Here is a 14,783-nt window from a genome sequence, read left to right as displayed (position 1 = left end):
ATAGAGTAATTCGGTGCATTCTAAACTGCACTTTTGACAGCTCAACCTGAAAAAGAAAACAACCTGCAAGAAAAGAAAGAACTAATTCCACACAAACCAAGAACAAAAGGACCAAATTAGCAAGCAAACCCAATGACAATTACGAGCCCCATCAAAGTCATTAGTCACAGCCAAACGCAAAACGCTCCACTTGCAGAGTTCCAGTTGCAGAAACAGTCTCAAGTGTCAACAGAGCTCAACGGAACATTCCCAGCTTCTTCCACGACCTTTCCCTCCATTCTCTCCTCTCCCTATCTATATTACCTCGCAGCCATGCCTCTCCTCCACTGCTTTCTCCACCGCACCAATGGCTCCTTCCACGAGGCTCCTCTCCTGGAACGACCATGGCGGCGACGACCACTGCGGCGGCGAGCTGTCCCGCCCCCGCAGGCGGTGGCGGGCGCTTGTGCTGTGAGTGGTTCTTGGCTGGGGCTCGAGCTGTCGAGCGTTTCTTGGTTGATTCCGAGGTGGTTTTTGGAGCTCATCGTTGGGTTTGGTTTGGGTTTCTTGCAGGGGGCTGGGGGTGAGGAGGAGGAGGAGCAGCAGCATGGAGGGGGTGTTTGGGTTCAGAGAGTTCATGGGGGAGGAATTCATGGGCATGTTCCTCCCCTTCTTTGGCAAGATGGTTCAGAAAGTGGTAAGATTTTGATTATTCCTAGTATTACTTGTTACCTTTCCTTTCATGATTTGCAGATTGATCTGTCCTTTTGGTTTAGAAATTAGCCAAAAAAGTTGTTTTTTTTCTCTTGCCCTTTTTTTACTCTATGCTGGATTCTTTTCCAAGAGTCAATTTTGTGATTTATTAGCAGTTTTATGCAACATTCGGATGAAGATATCTAGGTTATTGGAATTCATGCTAATAAACGTTGATTTCAACTTGGAAATTACAAGTGTTCGCTGTCCCCTAACCTGAAATTTGTTCATTTTTCAGGTTTCAGAAGAAGTAGAGAAAGCAATTTTCAGACGATTGAGCACACCAGCACCTGCACCACCAAGGTGAGTCTTGAGACATGTACTAGCTTTCCTTTTTTATGATAATTTGGTAGCCAAATTTCAATTTTTTAATAAAAAAATGGATGTTTGGTTTGTCTGCTCCTACATACTTTTAATGAAATTTTGGTTCTTTCATCTTTAGACTGCTGGTAGGCTGTAATCAGCGTCCGAGGTATCAACTCATGTTCCTGAATGGTCTAAAACCTGTTTACACACTGATGAAATTAGAAGCCAAAGATGGATCGGCTCTTAAGGTGGCTATAGTCGAAAGACTCGAAAACAATCAGATGCACATTGTCAGGTTTGGTCATCTTTCTTCTGCTAAGGTTGAAGTTGTAGCCCTCCATGGCAACTTTAATGCTAAAAATGAGGAACAATGGACCCCTGAAGACTTCAACAAGCATATAGTATGTGGGCGAGAGAAAAGTGCGCAACTTCTCACCGGCAATTTGACACTGAAGCTCAATGGTGGGGAGGCTTCCCTTGAAAATGCAACCTTCACTGATAACTCTAGCTTCACTTGCACTAAGAAGTTCAGGCTGGGGTTGAGGCTAGTCAATAATTCTGAAGATAGAGTTCTTGAAGGAATCACTGAACCTTTTCGCGTAAAGGAGCGCAGGGTGGAGGGTATGCCATTTTCCAGATATTTAGATTGTTTGTTTCTGCAGAAATTTGTCTTTTTGGAGCTTAGATGTGATACTAATAATACACATCTCACTGCTTTTGCAGGATTTGAAAAGCACTACCCACCAATGTTAGATGACGAAGTTTGGCGTTTGGAAAAGATCGGCCGCAATGGTGCTCATCACCTGGCTTTGTCAAACAGTGGAGTTGATACTGTGCAAAAGTTCTTACAGTCTTATGTTACCGATGAAAAGAAGCTTATTCAGGTAAAGGACCTATGAATTTCCTTTGTTGTTAAATTCCAGGTGATGTTTCCAAAACAAGGACCTGCTGCTGACAGAAGATCTTTGGCTTCTCTAGACTTTTAGCAAAATGTCACAGGCAGCTTGGAAAACCATCATAAACCATGCCATGACATGTGAAGTTGGTGATGATATTTGCTTTTATGAAGTAAAGGACAACAACATGGGACTTTTCTTTGATGCAATATATCAGCCTGTTGGGGTGAAGTTTGGTGATTCCTACAAACCCATAAATGAGCTAAACCAAATAGAAAAGGTATTGATTCTCGCTTGATTCTAATAAGAGGTTCACTCTCCAATATTCGAATAGGAGGTTCACTCTCCAATATTCTAATAATTTGGTGTATTTTGACCACAGAATGCGGTTGAAACTATGAAGCAAGTGGCGTATGAGAATATGAATGGTATTCGGTATGACCATAAGATGGTTAACAACTGTCCTGTACCACTTCTTAGGTTCTGTGGTGGTGGTACGTCTGCGTTGACTAATTTTATTCCAAACCAGCAGATCCCAACTTGTGGTAATATCTTGTTCTGAAAATTTCAATCATTAGCAATAATTATTCTTTGGTATTTTTGGTCACTAATGTGAATTGTATACAGCTCAATACGATTCAGCTCTGAAAGAATTCTCATCTGGTCAAACACTTGTATCAACGGAGGATTTTTCTTCACTCCAAGGAGCCTTTAATGTAAGAATGATTTCCCAAAATATATAAACTAGTGCTCCTACTTAAAAGGTTACCTACGTTTGTTAGTCTAATAAAGTGACATCAATGTTCATGCAGGCTTCAGTGGATAGGTCAAGATTTGTGCAGGGTGAAACCTCCAATGGGCAGTTAATGGGCAATGTTACCCCAAATAATCCAAACCAAGGGAACATCTTACCAGGACCAAGAATCACGCCACTTTGTATACCTAATAATGAAAGAACATATTATAGTTCATATGCCACTGCATCTGCTGCTCATAGCAACATAGAGGCTGACCAGATTGCTACACAAATTGGTCAGTATGGACATATCGATCGATCTCATTTACCTGAAGAATCATTCAAGGTAAGAACTTGTAAAATCTTTAGGTTTTGTCTAGATTGCAATTCCAAGAGTGAATCGTTCACATTACATTAGTTATTCTGTCCAGAGAAAAAACTAATATATTCTGTATTTTTGTCCACAGCGCTTCTCTCCAGATAGTTTCTTCCATACAGATGAAGTCGTGGCTTTGATGCAACCTCACTTGCTTCCAAGCAACAGTAATTACTCTATGCCAAAACTTTCTTTTGGTGCTACATTTCATTCTTTCACCCTGAAGCTAATTACTGTGGATGGCATCTGCAGGCGAGAGTTTCAGTAGCCAGCTCAACCTAGTAAGCAATGACCAAAGCTCACATCAGGTTGCCGCTCGATTTCAGCCATCAAGAACAGACAGCTTTGACTCCAGTTCATGTGATCAACTGATACAGAATTTCATGTCTCAGTTTTCTAGTAATGATGGAGTTGCAGTACCACTTTCTCCACGCAAATGGGTCAAGATCAGGGCAGCATTGAAGCTGGCATCTGTGGGGAGACTCTCCAGAGCCTCGAGGAAAGCCTCGGTTCACCCCCAAGCAAGGCCAAGGCTTGTACCAACAATATGAGCCCTGATGAATACATGTTGTAAAGTTTTAGATCAAAGATCCATCCAGGAGTTGATGCATATGCTCTTGAGACATCTGGTCAATTAGAACTAGTGATTTTTGTCAAAAAGTTAGGTATATGTAGTCTGTACATAATGCAGCCTGTTTGTACTTAAGTTAGTATTAGTAATTCCCAGCTGAGGATTCTGGCCTCTTGGTTATCAGTGAATTTCAAACCATGTAAAAAAAAATGCAATGTCTTCCTTTTTTGTACCTTATGATCCTTTAGACATTTTCATTTACAAAAACCTCCGCTAATATGCAATGAAAAAAGAATGTATTTGGCTTGAATTTGACAATTTAACATGACAAAGGGTACAGGCCTTTCATTAGAATTCTCTTTGTTGCAATGCCATGTGATAAACATCTATTACAGGCTAATGTACATACATACAACCGTAAATTCTCAGTGTGAGGCTGTGAGCTATGTACCGATCTCAAATCTAAAAATTCCAAAGGGTTTACAGTCTGTCTGTCCTCTTGGAGGCCTTATCTATTTATCTCTATTTTTAATGTCTTAAAATGATTCATCCATCAGACTGAACCAAACCATGGATCCTTATAAACGTTTTCACAAACACACTTGTTTCAGTTTCCTGATGATCTTTCTTTAGCCATGATGAAGATGGTGTAATAGGATGCACCTTCATATATTAGTCGATTACTTCGGAGTGCTAATTTTTCCATTTGGAGTTCTTCTTCCACCAATAGTACTGAAAGCTACCTGTTTGCCGTTCCTGATTGGTGTTTGCAACTTTCTCTCTGACATTGGAGATTTCATTGCATGATTTGGATTCCTATGTAAATTCAAACCAGCACAACAGGTTAAAGCAATCAATGCACACAATTTTTGTGGAAAACACAAAATTTAATTGAACTCACCTGGTTGCTGTAACTTTTGTACTTTTTGCTTGGGGCTTCTTTATCGGGAAGACGCCTCTGCTGTCGTTACCACCAGCTTTCAGGCCACTGGATGACAACAACATTTCTTGGTCCGAAGAGCAACTAGTATTAGCATCAATGCTATCTAAGTCATCAATTTCTACTTGTTCAGCCCTACGCCTTTGCTTGTCATGGTTATATCTTTGGTAGAAAAAAGTTGGTAGCTGTGCTGCATCAGGTTCCAGCTCCAGGAAGGAATTGCCATTCTCAGATTTCTCATCATGAACAGCCACCCTATCCATCTTTTGAATACCATTGCAATTTTCAGCCAAGTTGGATGAGTAGTTATCACTAAAGACACCAGAAAAATCAAAGCTGGTCTTCTTTTGCAATGGAGTGGCATTGTTCTGGATCTTTACAGACAAAGAAAGTATACTCAATTAAATGCACATTACGGCCTTTTATTGTTGTGAAAATATTAAAAGGAATATATGGCATCATAAATGCTCTCAACAAAACCTCAAACTACTCTATGGTCATTTATGAAGTTGTTCAGACCATTCACAAAAATGATTCTGAACTTGATGCACAAATGCATAAATAGACCATATCTATTTAGAATATTTGGTGCTAGGTTATTTTCCTATTCAACATTGATTGGAAGCATAACTAGCAGTCAGTCAGTCACAAAAAAGGTTCAACATGAAAAGGGAACATTTTTGTCGCTTGCAAGAAGAGAGCTGATATTGTCTACAAAAGGAGTTTATACCTCTAAGTTTCCAACTTCTTCCATTGGCTGTCTATTTTTAGGGAAAGCAGGTATTGCATTGCCTCTTTTAATTCTGTACATATCAGGGCTTGACTGTGTGCTTTGAAAGTTCTCCGGCTCTCCTTCCTTCTTCGCCAATGCTGCCTTGAGGCAAGCAATCTGAAACAAGACCAGAAAAAAATGATGCTTATATAAATCTAAACAGCAGTGCCACATGTATGTAGTTTACAGAAATGAGAAATCAGGAGCAAGTGATCACCTGTTCTTTGAGCTCTCTAACCTCACTGCTTTCTTTGTTTGCTTTTGCTGCTCCAAGCTCAACTGAAGCAACTCGTTCAGCAAATTTCAAGGTGCTTATTGTCTCACCAACAGCATCTAGTTCCGGGCTTATGTGAACAAACATCAAAGTTTTTGCTTGTCCTCCTGATATTGCAAATACAAATAGTTATCATAGGATATATGTAGTAATGAAGTGAACAGTTAGGATTTTAACTTTGTATAGTACCTAGAGAATCTTGCAAAAGTTGGGTAAGTTTGCTGTTCCGATAAGGGACATGCGAGTTTTTCTGTGCAAGAGATGCAATCACATCTCCTAATGCTGAAAGTGATTTGTTTATGTACTGTGCTTCCTTCAGCCTATCTCCTACAACCTCAGACTTATCAACTCTTTCACTACCTGCTAGGTCCACAAGATGCATGCAACCTCTCAACAATGTCCCAGATGTCAAGTCCTTTCCTTGGACTTGAACAGACAAGCAGCTGCATATAGGTTCCTTAGTCATAAGTATAGAGCAAAAATATGAAATTTTCTGGAAGTATGAAACAGTTGCACACCTATGAGAGCGGCTACTTCGGTCATTGATGGCTGTTGAGCCCACTGCACGATTCTTCTGACCTTGATTCATCAGTTCAACAACATCAGACGCAGATGTGACAGGAACTATGCTTGCATCTGGAACAGCCAGCCCTTTTTGCGAAGTATTTCTTATTTCCAATGTAGATCAATGTTAAGGAGATCCAAAATATGCTTCAAAATAACTAAGATAAAAAAGAGAACGGCAGAAAAGATGTTCAACTAGTAAAGAAAAACACAATTCAATGGAAAAGGATATCTCCTGTTTCCACCATCCTGAAGGAGATCCCTCACTTGCTCATTGTAGATCTCAATCATTTGCACGGAAATTTCATAATCGATTATCCCCTTTCTCTGTGCTTGAATATTAAATAAATCATTTAGCGCTCTATAGTTAACACCAAGGCTTTCTTCTGTCAACACCTTCGGTCCACTCTGCACGATTCATAAAATGGTCTAAACAATTTTGAAAGGTAATTTTAGACATATGGAAACAGTATTTTTTTAGTCAGCTCATTACCATGGTAAAAGTCTTTCCTGATCCAGTTTGGCCATATGCAAATATGCAGACATTGAAGCCATCAAGGACGGAACGGATCAAAGGCTGCATATCTGAAAAGACCTCTTCTGCATTAACAAAAATCATATACGAAGTTCAGTGGTCCATACAAACCAAGTTGTTTGAGGAAACAAAAGAAATATAGAGCAACATATAAGTTTAACCTTGAGTAGATGCTGGACCGAAGACCCTGTTGAAACCGAAAGATTTGTGTCCATCTTTCCCATATTTCGTGGGAGTAATTATTGTGATGGTTCTTTCTTCCGTGCCAGCAATACTAGTTGATAAACATATTTGTCCAGGTAGAAAAGGCCTAACTCTACAGTACACTCTAATGTTTCCTAGTGAAAAAGAAATTCAAACTTATAAAATACCATAGGCAGCAGTCAACCTGTTCCTTCAGCTAAAAATTATACCTTTAAGGTCCTGTATTTGGTTGTATAATTTACGGTTCTCCTCAAGAACTTTATGGTAGCTGGAAGCTGCATCGGAGAGACTGTACAAATGCTTCCCTGTTACAACATGGTAAAAAGAGGATATATAAAACTTCTGTGGTGACAAAAAGGACAAACCCAAACATAACCATGTGTTACCAAGTTTAGTAAATTCTTCCGAGTACTGTAATCTCAGTTGTTCCATGCCATACTTGACAAAAGAAAGAGCACCCTTCAATTCCTGTGGTAGTATAAACTGTTAAAATAATATTGATGGAAATCCAGGATATAAAAGATCAAATAAAGAACAAAAGTAACACCTGAATCTGTTTGTGTTGCAGATCAAACTTTGTTAGTGCCTCTAGTTGGAACTGTTTAGCTGCACCATCACCATTTACAATTTCATGGTTGACCTTTTTCGTCATATCCAAAAGTTTTTGCTCCTCTTCATCCATCTTCATATATACCATAACAAACATCAGAAATTAACATACAAAAAATGGATGGTTAGTGTGTGCATATCCAGCTACCATAGATTCAAATAAATAATATACCCTAACTCTCATCTGGTCACAAGTAGAAGAATTTTCAACTAAATATGGTGTGTATAGTCTGGATTATGACTCAGGACCTTCACAATCTCCTATACATTTAACCTGAGATGTTTTTCTTACCAAAAATAGTGTAGCTTTGTGGTTAGTATATCCTAACCTTAAAGGTCAACAAAAGTACCAAATCATCAAGTCTTGTAGTTATTACCAACTTTGGAAACCAACAAATTGGACAAACCTGATTATCTAAATATTAACAAAAGAAACATTATCATGATTACAGTGTAATGGAACACACCATGGTCTGGTTTCCATTGCGATGCTCATATTCCTGAATAACTTTGCTTAGGATCGATTCAACAATCTGAAAATTACAGGGTATTTTGTTATATTCTCATTGTCCATTAATCACAATGCATAATAATTGACTATGTTTTAAGCAAAATAGGCTCACCAATGGGACTTCTTCTGGTTTCTTATCCTTGAGAACTGTACGAAAAAGAACGCTGAGGGAGTCCGAAGTAGTCTGCAAACAAGTAGGCAAAGGTCATGACAAAGTACAAGCAATGATCAACCAGAAAAAGGAAAAACGAACCAAATTCTTACCATCTCATTGGATTCTATGGAAAAGTCAGTAGTTATGTTTTGCCCATCTGAAAATCCGTTCGTGATTGGCTCTGCTGAGTGTCCTTTTGTTATCTTATTCATAAAAGCATCAGTGTTATTGAGTATAAAATACTTTCTGCCAATAAAAGGCCTTACAAGGCCACCATGTTTACATGATGCTTCTCTTCCTGTTTTAGTACTTTCACTAAGTGACTTCAAAGCAAGAACACAATCCACAACGCGAACACCTTTGCCACCCTACATTCAAATTGGTAGAAAATACATCAAGTTTTGTTAAGTAACCCATATATAAAATCTGCCAGAATTCGAATGCGTGGAATTAATTTCAAGTTTTCTCCATCTGATTATAAATACATGTCATTTTGTACACCAACATGGTGTTCCAAATACAACTTCAATCACTAATTGTATTGTCAAATATCTAACAAACCCATTAAAATTTTAATGTATCCAATCTAAATATTTTTAAAAATATTTAAAAGTTTAACCACATTCTAGTTTGAAACGACAAAAGTCTCTAACTAAAGGGAGCATTATGACTTACAAGGTAAATCTATCTAATGAATATTGCACTTCTAGGCTAAAAAATGGCTTGAGACGAACTCTTTAAGTCAGCATGAAAAAAAAAATACCTTTTCTAAATCAGACACCTCAAATGTCGGAAGCCCCAAATCTTCTACAACAACAAGGAAGTTCCGCAGATTCTCGAAGTACTGATATGCACACAGAGCTGAGCCATCCGCAGGGCCAGCAGCGTCTGACTGAGCTTGGACAACCTGCACACATTTTAAGATCGCCAAGAGAAATGGCGTGGCATATACATTAGCATGTGTGGGCATATGAATAAACTTGCAAGATTGAATGCGAGAAGTGCAACCTTAGGTATGGCACCAGGCTGAATCTTATTCAGTGCATTGCAAAGAACAATCCCGTTTCTTAGTCCGAGCCGGAATTCCTCCTCAGAGGGTTCGTCTGGCAGGTCTCTTGCACACACTACTCCAACCGTTCTTCGCAACCAACTGGCCGCAGCGTGCCGTCTCATTGCTGTACTCGCCAACCCATTAAACCATAAGCTCACATTGATTATAAGAACTCCAAAAATATTTTGTCCAGATATGATCTTGGACTTTTGACAATACCAATTTCAACAGCATTTGCTTACCACAAAATTATTATGACAGCATGCGTCACATATCATCGCATCACTACGTAATTGTCACGATATGACTATTAAATGGACAAATCAAGGTATAATAATAATGAACTGGTATAGTACAACTACCATTTCTTGGCCTGAGGTTCTGAACCAAGAAAGGCATAAAGCATAAACCCTTTCCTCCCCCAAATCACGTGAAACCGACACGGCCGTGAGCTCAATGCTAGCTCAAATTCAAACGAAGCTATTGAATAGACGCCTTAATTGCCACTGCCCAACTAAAATCGCAGCCCGAATGGCACCGAGAAATTTGAACAGCTGAATCAGTAGCGCTGAACTGAATCCGATCAAAAGCTGAGACGTCAAAATCAAAAACCACCAAACCGGCCCCAAGCACAAAGATCTCTCCCAGTTCGATCGACCATTGAGACCCTAAAAACTCCAAAAAATTCTCCTAAAACAGAACAGCCAAGAACAAGGACATCACCGAACCTATCACCCCCCACGCTGAACTCAAGAGTGATCCGCGAGAAACGCGCGTCCGAGAGCCCGAGACTCACCGGCCTCCTCGGCCTTGCGGGAGGCCACGTCGGCGTCCCTCGCCCACCCGCGCATCCTCTCCAGCTCATCCACCTCCCTCTCCTCCTCCTCCGGCACCATCATTCCAAGATCGCCCCTAACCAGCACCAGTCCCAACGGCGCGACCACCGGCGGGGCCGTGGGAGGGAGGGGGAGTGCGCAGGGGCTGGATCGGGTAGGGGAAGAGGCGGTGGTGGCCGGTGGGGTGGGGGGGGGGTGGTTTTGTTGCGGACGGGGAGGTGCTCTGGTTTTCGAATGGCGATGGCGCTCAGAAGGGGAAGAGAGCGGTTGCCTGTTGACGTTGGGATCTAGGGACTTATTTGAGAATAAGTGGTTTTCCAGGGGGTGAACTGCATATATACCTATTGTTAGTACATTTTTGAGCATTTGTTGTTTTGTGTTTTGAAAGGTTTTCAACTTCTTATGAGTATTGGTTGTGTACAATATGATCTATGAAGATAAGATGAGAAACTATTTTATGTTTTTTTTATGAAATGCATCGTTTAAATTATTGTGAAGCATGTTCGTGAAAATATAAAATCTTTCACAGGAAACAAACACAGCCCAATATTCACAGGTTTTTTTAGTGAACATGGAGGAGAATTTGAGATTTTTTACAAAACTTTGTGATAATACTTGACAATGTTATTTATTTTAATGCAACAAATGTTTTGATGGAATTTAATAAGTGGCAACATCTTGAGTTGCTACTACGTGCACAAAATATGTGACTTGACAGTTGATCTAAAAGAAAACAGCATGTGACTTGACAAAAGGCAGAGGAAGGAAACACATCAACATCAAATAGTGGTTAACTTTAACCATTAATAAAATTACATATTTCCCCCTCCTTTTTATGGTGCACCTTATTCTTTATTATTGTCGTGATATGTACTCAAATGCCTTCAATTATTTATTAGGTGCTTCCAAATATAATGGGACTGGAGTCAATTTTGACAAGTTTTTGGTCGCAGTGATCGTAGAACTAGAATTTCGTTAGTCTTTCGTTTTGGAACCAAATCCACGAATTTAGGAGATAATTAAAAATCACCTATTTTGGAGCAAGTCAAATAAAAGGTGCATAGGTTGGGAAGTTTCAACTGTCAATTAATTTGTATTATACTTCCTAGACTATAAAATATTCTAATTATATATAGATTTATCTATTGAGCCATACGTATTATTTTGGTATATGTATTCATTAACTTATATCGTGAAACAGAAATAGTATAAGGTAAAAAACATTTAGAAATTTGGGCTCTTTGTTATTTAGTGAAATTTGGTGGCAAATCACAGTCGTGCATATAGGTAACACGCTGATTAAGCCTCAATTAATGGTTTGTTACTTGAACGGTTCGGATTTTCGGTCACTTGCACTTCATACATGAACAATTGCGTACATAATTCTCCCAAAGAAATCTGTTAACGGGTGCAACCGGGTCCGATAACCCGGACCCGTTTACCGACAGCAGAGAGGCGCACTCAGGACGGCTCCAACGGTCGGGGAGGCCAAAAGTTGACCTCGCCTGAACTTTTCGTATGAGCCCCTAGACATTTGCATAATTAGTGAAATTCTTGTCTCGTTTGAATTTGATAACCAGGCCTCTCTGTGTCTGCCTTTTACCTCGTGAGTGTCGTCGAAATTTAAATTTTAAAACTTGATTCTATACTCAATTTGGCTTTTTTTTTCAAGTGTTGACCTTTTAAACTGTTAATACCACATACATAAAAATTCTAACCATAAATTATTTGGAATTTTTCATCGTTTATTTCTCTAGTGCTTTATGAGGTGAATAGAAAATTAATCTAGAAAATAATGAAATACGGGTAACACCGTATCATATTGTCTTATTTTCCTTACATTGGAGCATAGTGAAAATACAGAAGGATAATCTACTCTATTATATCGAAACCAACTTTACTAGTAAGTTGTAACGACAATCATGTAAATGCATAGTTTATGCGACATGCTTCAAGAATGTATTGAAGCAAACCAAGACATTTTTCCAAGCTTCCCTACCCAAAAGGCCATGGGAATTAATGATGACTGAGAACTACTAATAACTAGTAAATCATCACAAGTTCCCAATAGACTTAGGGCCTGTTTGAGAGTTTCTCCCAGCTACAGCTTTTGAAAAAAACCACTTCTCAGAATCTAAAACTCCCCAAATAGACCCTTAGCAACATGCTTCATCCTTTAATTCAACATTCCTTAGTTTTATTCTTGAAACCAATCTTGTATGAGTAAATATAGACATGTTCAACATCAGTTCTCTTACTGGTAAATACTCATGGGAGAGTATTTTTCTTTCCCTCTCTTAGAACTCTCCGGTCTCCAAAAGACCCATCTTTTCGCTTATGCTTTATGCTTATATGCAAAATTTAACTTTTAAAATTAAATTTGAAGTATATTTTGAGTTTTTTTTATCGTAGTTCATTTTTCAGCCTTGACTTTTAGAATGCTAAGAACATGTATATAATTCATAAATTATTTTTTAGTACAAGTATGCCATAGGCAAACAATCAACCCCTAGAGTAATTTACATGTAGAAGAACCGTAAACACTCTCAGTTGGAGTGACCTTTCTTTTTTTTTTTTTTGTAAAAAAAAAATCTCTCTTCCTTCCTCTCACTTTGTTCTAGTTTTATCTAAAGAAACTGCCATACATATCTCATCATAATTGTGGTACTGTATTTGCTTTTACTCCCAAATAAAGACCTATTACTATTGAGGTTGGCTGCATGTATTGATGAAGCATGTACTTGCACATAGTTGAGAGAATAATGCGAGTAATTTGTATGTACTTGCCGAAGGCGCCAAAAACATTTTGTTTTTGTCAAAGAATACAAATTTGTATGAAGGCAATACGGTGGCTGGAGGAGACTGCACCATGACCACCAAATTAACCCAATTTGAATCATCGACCACAATTTTCCTAAACTATATATAATTCGAAACTTTGAAGTAGACATTGATTACACACATAATAAGTTTAAATTATAATTTGGATGCAGAATTTTTAATTCGAAATGCAACATGTTTTTTTTTATCTAGGTGTTTTGAGTTTATTACTTAAATAAAGAAACTATCGTTGCATTCCATATTATACTACTACACCTTGCTTTGATAGAATTTAAATAACCATAAGTGATGTCTTACCACCTGTGTGATAAGAGCATCAATGCACCATGAGCCATTGGATCAAGAGGCAATGGATGGGTAGACAATAACTTTGGTGTACTATAGAAAAGTCCTTACTTTTATCATGTTGGAAAGACACTGTTCATATCCTATTGCACAATCTTTTGAATAGAAATGCAATTTCACAACCTTGCCCTATGGTACAGAAAGCTTCTAAGGCCCTGTCTAGATACTTCAAAATAACAAAAGTTTTGCCATTTTAAAGCACTTTTTAGTAAAATTGAGCTAAACAGGGTAGAAATATGATAACTTTGTATTTGACATTTGGCAGTTTGGATTAACAAATTTCGTCCAAAAGTGCATAGGGACGCGGACCACTCCTCACTTTTGCAAAAAAAAAATGGCAACTTTTGCATGCCTCTAAACACCAACTTAGAAAATACAATGCCAAAACTTTTGCCATAAAAACTTTTACCATTTGACATTTCAAATGCCTTTAAACAGGGCCTAACATGTTTTGTTTTGTATAGAAACAGAGCATCCAACAGCTGAAAACTATCAACCGTCATTTATTTGGTCTATGCAATAGCAATAACATGCATCAGGCTTCTGTGAACCGTGAAGATGTTTACTAGTTTAACCATATATTCATAACCAATTTATCAACGAGTTATTCTTAAAATAAGGCATAAATGACCTCATAATGGTGAAAAGAATTCTTCTCAAATAACCGGAGCTCCCTGTCAACTTTAAGCAAGTCATGTGTGACATGCATTATGTGACATATTATTGTCTAACTTGACTAACTGTCATAATCTTAAGTGCAAAATTATGGGGGAGCATATATGATGCTTTCAAAACAGCTGTACTCCATACATCTTTTGCAATAGGTTTTAGTTTCAATTCATTGAGTTAAATACCAAATCATTGATGTTTATCTACCGCTACATGGAGATTGGATCTGTTACTGCCAATTTACTACTCTATTTTGCTCATCATGTTTACCACCTTTTTCTTTATTTTGCCTAGCCTTCTTGGTTTAGTTGATGGCACTCACTTGCAGTGATATAATTAATGTCTAGAGTATCTTCTTCAAAGTCGAGTTCGCTCTCAGGAGTGCTAATTCTTTTTCAGAACACATGACGCTGTTAAATCATAAAAAAGCTAGGAGCTAATAAGTCTTCATTACATATTCATAAACTCTATTGTCTGAACTTACAAGCTGTTCATTTATACATTGCACTCTTTACATTCTCAAGGCCTCCTACTCCCATCTCACATGGCTGTCGTTAACCAATAACCATGAGCATTCACTGAATGCATCTCACAATGATATGTGCTCATAAAATGCATTTCTGCTTGTGTTGAACTCTCTAAGCTTTAGTTGAACATCTAGAGACTCAAAAACTATCATGTCTTTTGATTGTGCATTCTCTCTTGTGTGAGAGCCTTTCTTTCCTTCTTATACATCTCCTCTATTAAATCGTGTTTTATCTGTGTAACATGCAACCTGTTGAGCATGGATACACACACATGAATATATGTATATATGTATGGGCGTGTTTGTGTATTAATGCTTATAAAATCCATGAAGTA

General features: G+C 38.3%; 2 protein-coding genes across 5 annotated transcripts; one reads left to right on the top strand and one right to left on the bottom strand.

Moving 5' to 3' along the window:
• Window positions 1–331: 331 nt before the first annotated feature.
• LOC102715531 (calmodulin-binding protein 60 A-like) lies at window positions 332–3,852 on the top strand. 2 transcript variants are annotated; one of them, XM_015843196.2, is made up of 12 exons: window positions 332–450; window positions 553–676; window positions 971–1,035; window positions 1,175–1,659; window positions 1,762–1,922; window positions 2,017–2,214; window positions 2,317–2,479; window positions 2,562–2,650; window positions 2,747–3,016; window positions 3,138–3,213; window positions 3,299–3,354; window positions 3,439–3,852. In XM_015843196.2, exons 1-12 carry the CDS (start codon window positions 347–349, stop codon window positions 3,595–3,597), a joined length of 1,950 nt encoding a protein of 649 aa, XP_015698682.1. In that variant the 5' UTR covers window positions 332–346; the 3' UTR covers window positions 3,598–3,852. The 2 variants fall into 2 exon arrangements, with proteins under 2 accessions (XP_015698682.1, XP_006664085.1); XM_006664022.3 differs by having other exon boundaries at window positions 3,299–3,852.
• Window positions 3,853–3,919: 67 nt separating this feature from the next.
• Window positions 3,920–10,216, bottom strand: LOC102699365 (kinesin-like protein KIN-14Q). Of its 3 annotated transcripts, none has more exons than XM_006664555.2 (18): window positions 10,028–10,216; window positions 9,189–9,355; window positions 8,944–9,087; window positions 8,291–8,548; window positions 8,139–8,210; window positions 7,983–8,048; window positions 7,454–7,588; window positions 7,293–7,374; window positions 7,116–7,211; window positions 6,864–7,040; window positions 6,661–6,767; window positions 6,400–6,575; window positions 6,122–6,283; window positions 5,793–6,046; window positions 5,547–5,710; window positions 5,288–5,446; window positions 4,519–4,931; window positions 3,920–4,433 (listed from the first exon to the last, which is right to left on the bottom strand). In XM_006664555.2, exons 1-18 carry the CDS (start codon window positions 10,128–10,130, stop codon window positions 4,298–4,300), a joined length of 2,871 nt encoding a protein of 956 aa, XP_006664618.2. In that variant the 5' UTR covers window positions 10,131–10,216; the 3' UTR covers window positions 3,920–4,297. The 3 variants fall into 3 exon arrangements, with proteins under 3 accessions (XP_006664618.2, XP_040385227.1, XP_015698681.1); XM_040529293.1 differs by having other exon boundaries at window positions 3,990–4,433; window positions 4,519–4,925; XM_015843195.2 differs by having other exon boundaries at window positions 3,990–4,433; window positions 4,519–4,820.
• Between the last annotated feature and the right edge of the window lie 4,567 nt (window positions 10,217–14,783).

The sequence above is a fragment of the Oryza brachyantha genome, chromosome 12, assembly GCF_000231095.2.
Source record: "Oryza brachyantha chromosome 12, ObraRS2, whole genome shotgun sequence".
NCBI lineage: Eukaryota > Viridiplantae > Streptophyta > Magnoliopsida > Poales > Poaceae > Oryza > Oryza brachyantha.
Note: the sequence above shows the minus strand (reverse complement) of the source record. Positions and strands in the feature narration are given on the sequence as shown.

Coding starts and splice junctions, on each gene's coding strand:
- LOC102715531 (XM_006664022.3), top strand. CDS start 347: ATGGCTCCTTCCACGAGGCTCCTCTCCTGGAACGACCATGGCGGCGAC. Junction 2,215..2,316: donor AGCTAAACCAAATAGAAAAG/GTATTGATTCTC, acceptor TTTTGACCACAG/AATGCGGTTGAAACTATGAA. Junction 2,651..2,746: donor CACTCCAAGGAGCCTTTAAT/GTAAGAATGATT, acceptor ATGTTCATGCAG/GCTTCAGTGGATAGGTCAAG.
- LOC102699365 (XM_006664555.2), bottom strand. CDS start 10,130: ATGATGGTGCCGGAGGAGGAGGAGAGGGAGGTGGATGAGCTGGAGAGG. Junction 6,768..6,863: donor CGGTCCAGCATCTACTCAAG/GTTAAACTTATA, acceptor TTGTTAATGCAG/AAGAGGTCTTTTCAGATATG. Junction 5,711..5,792: donor ACTTTTGCAAGATTCTCTAG/GTACTATACAAA, acceptor TTGCAATATCAG/GAGGACAAGCAAAAACTTTG.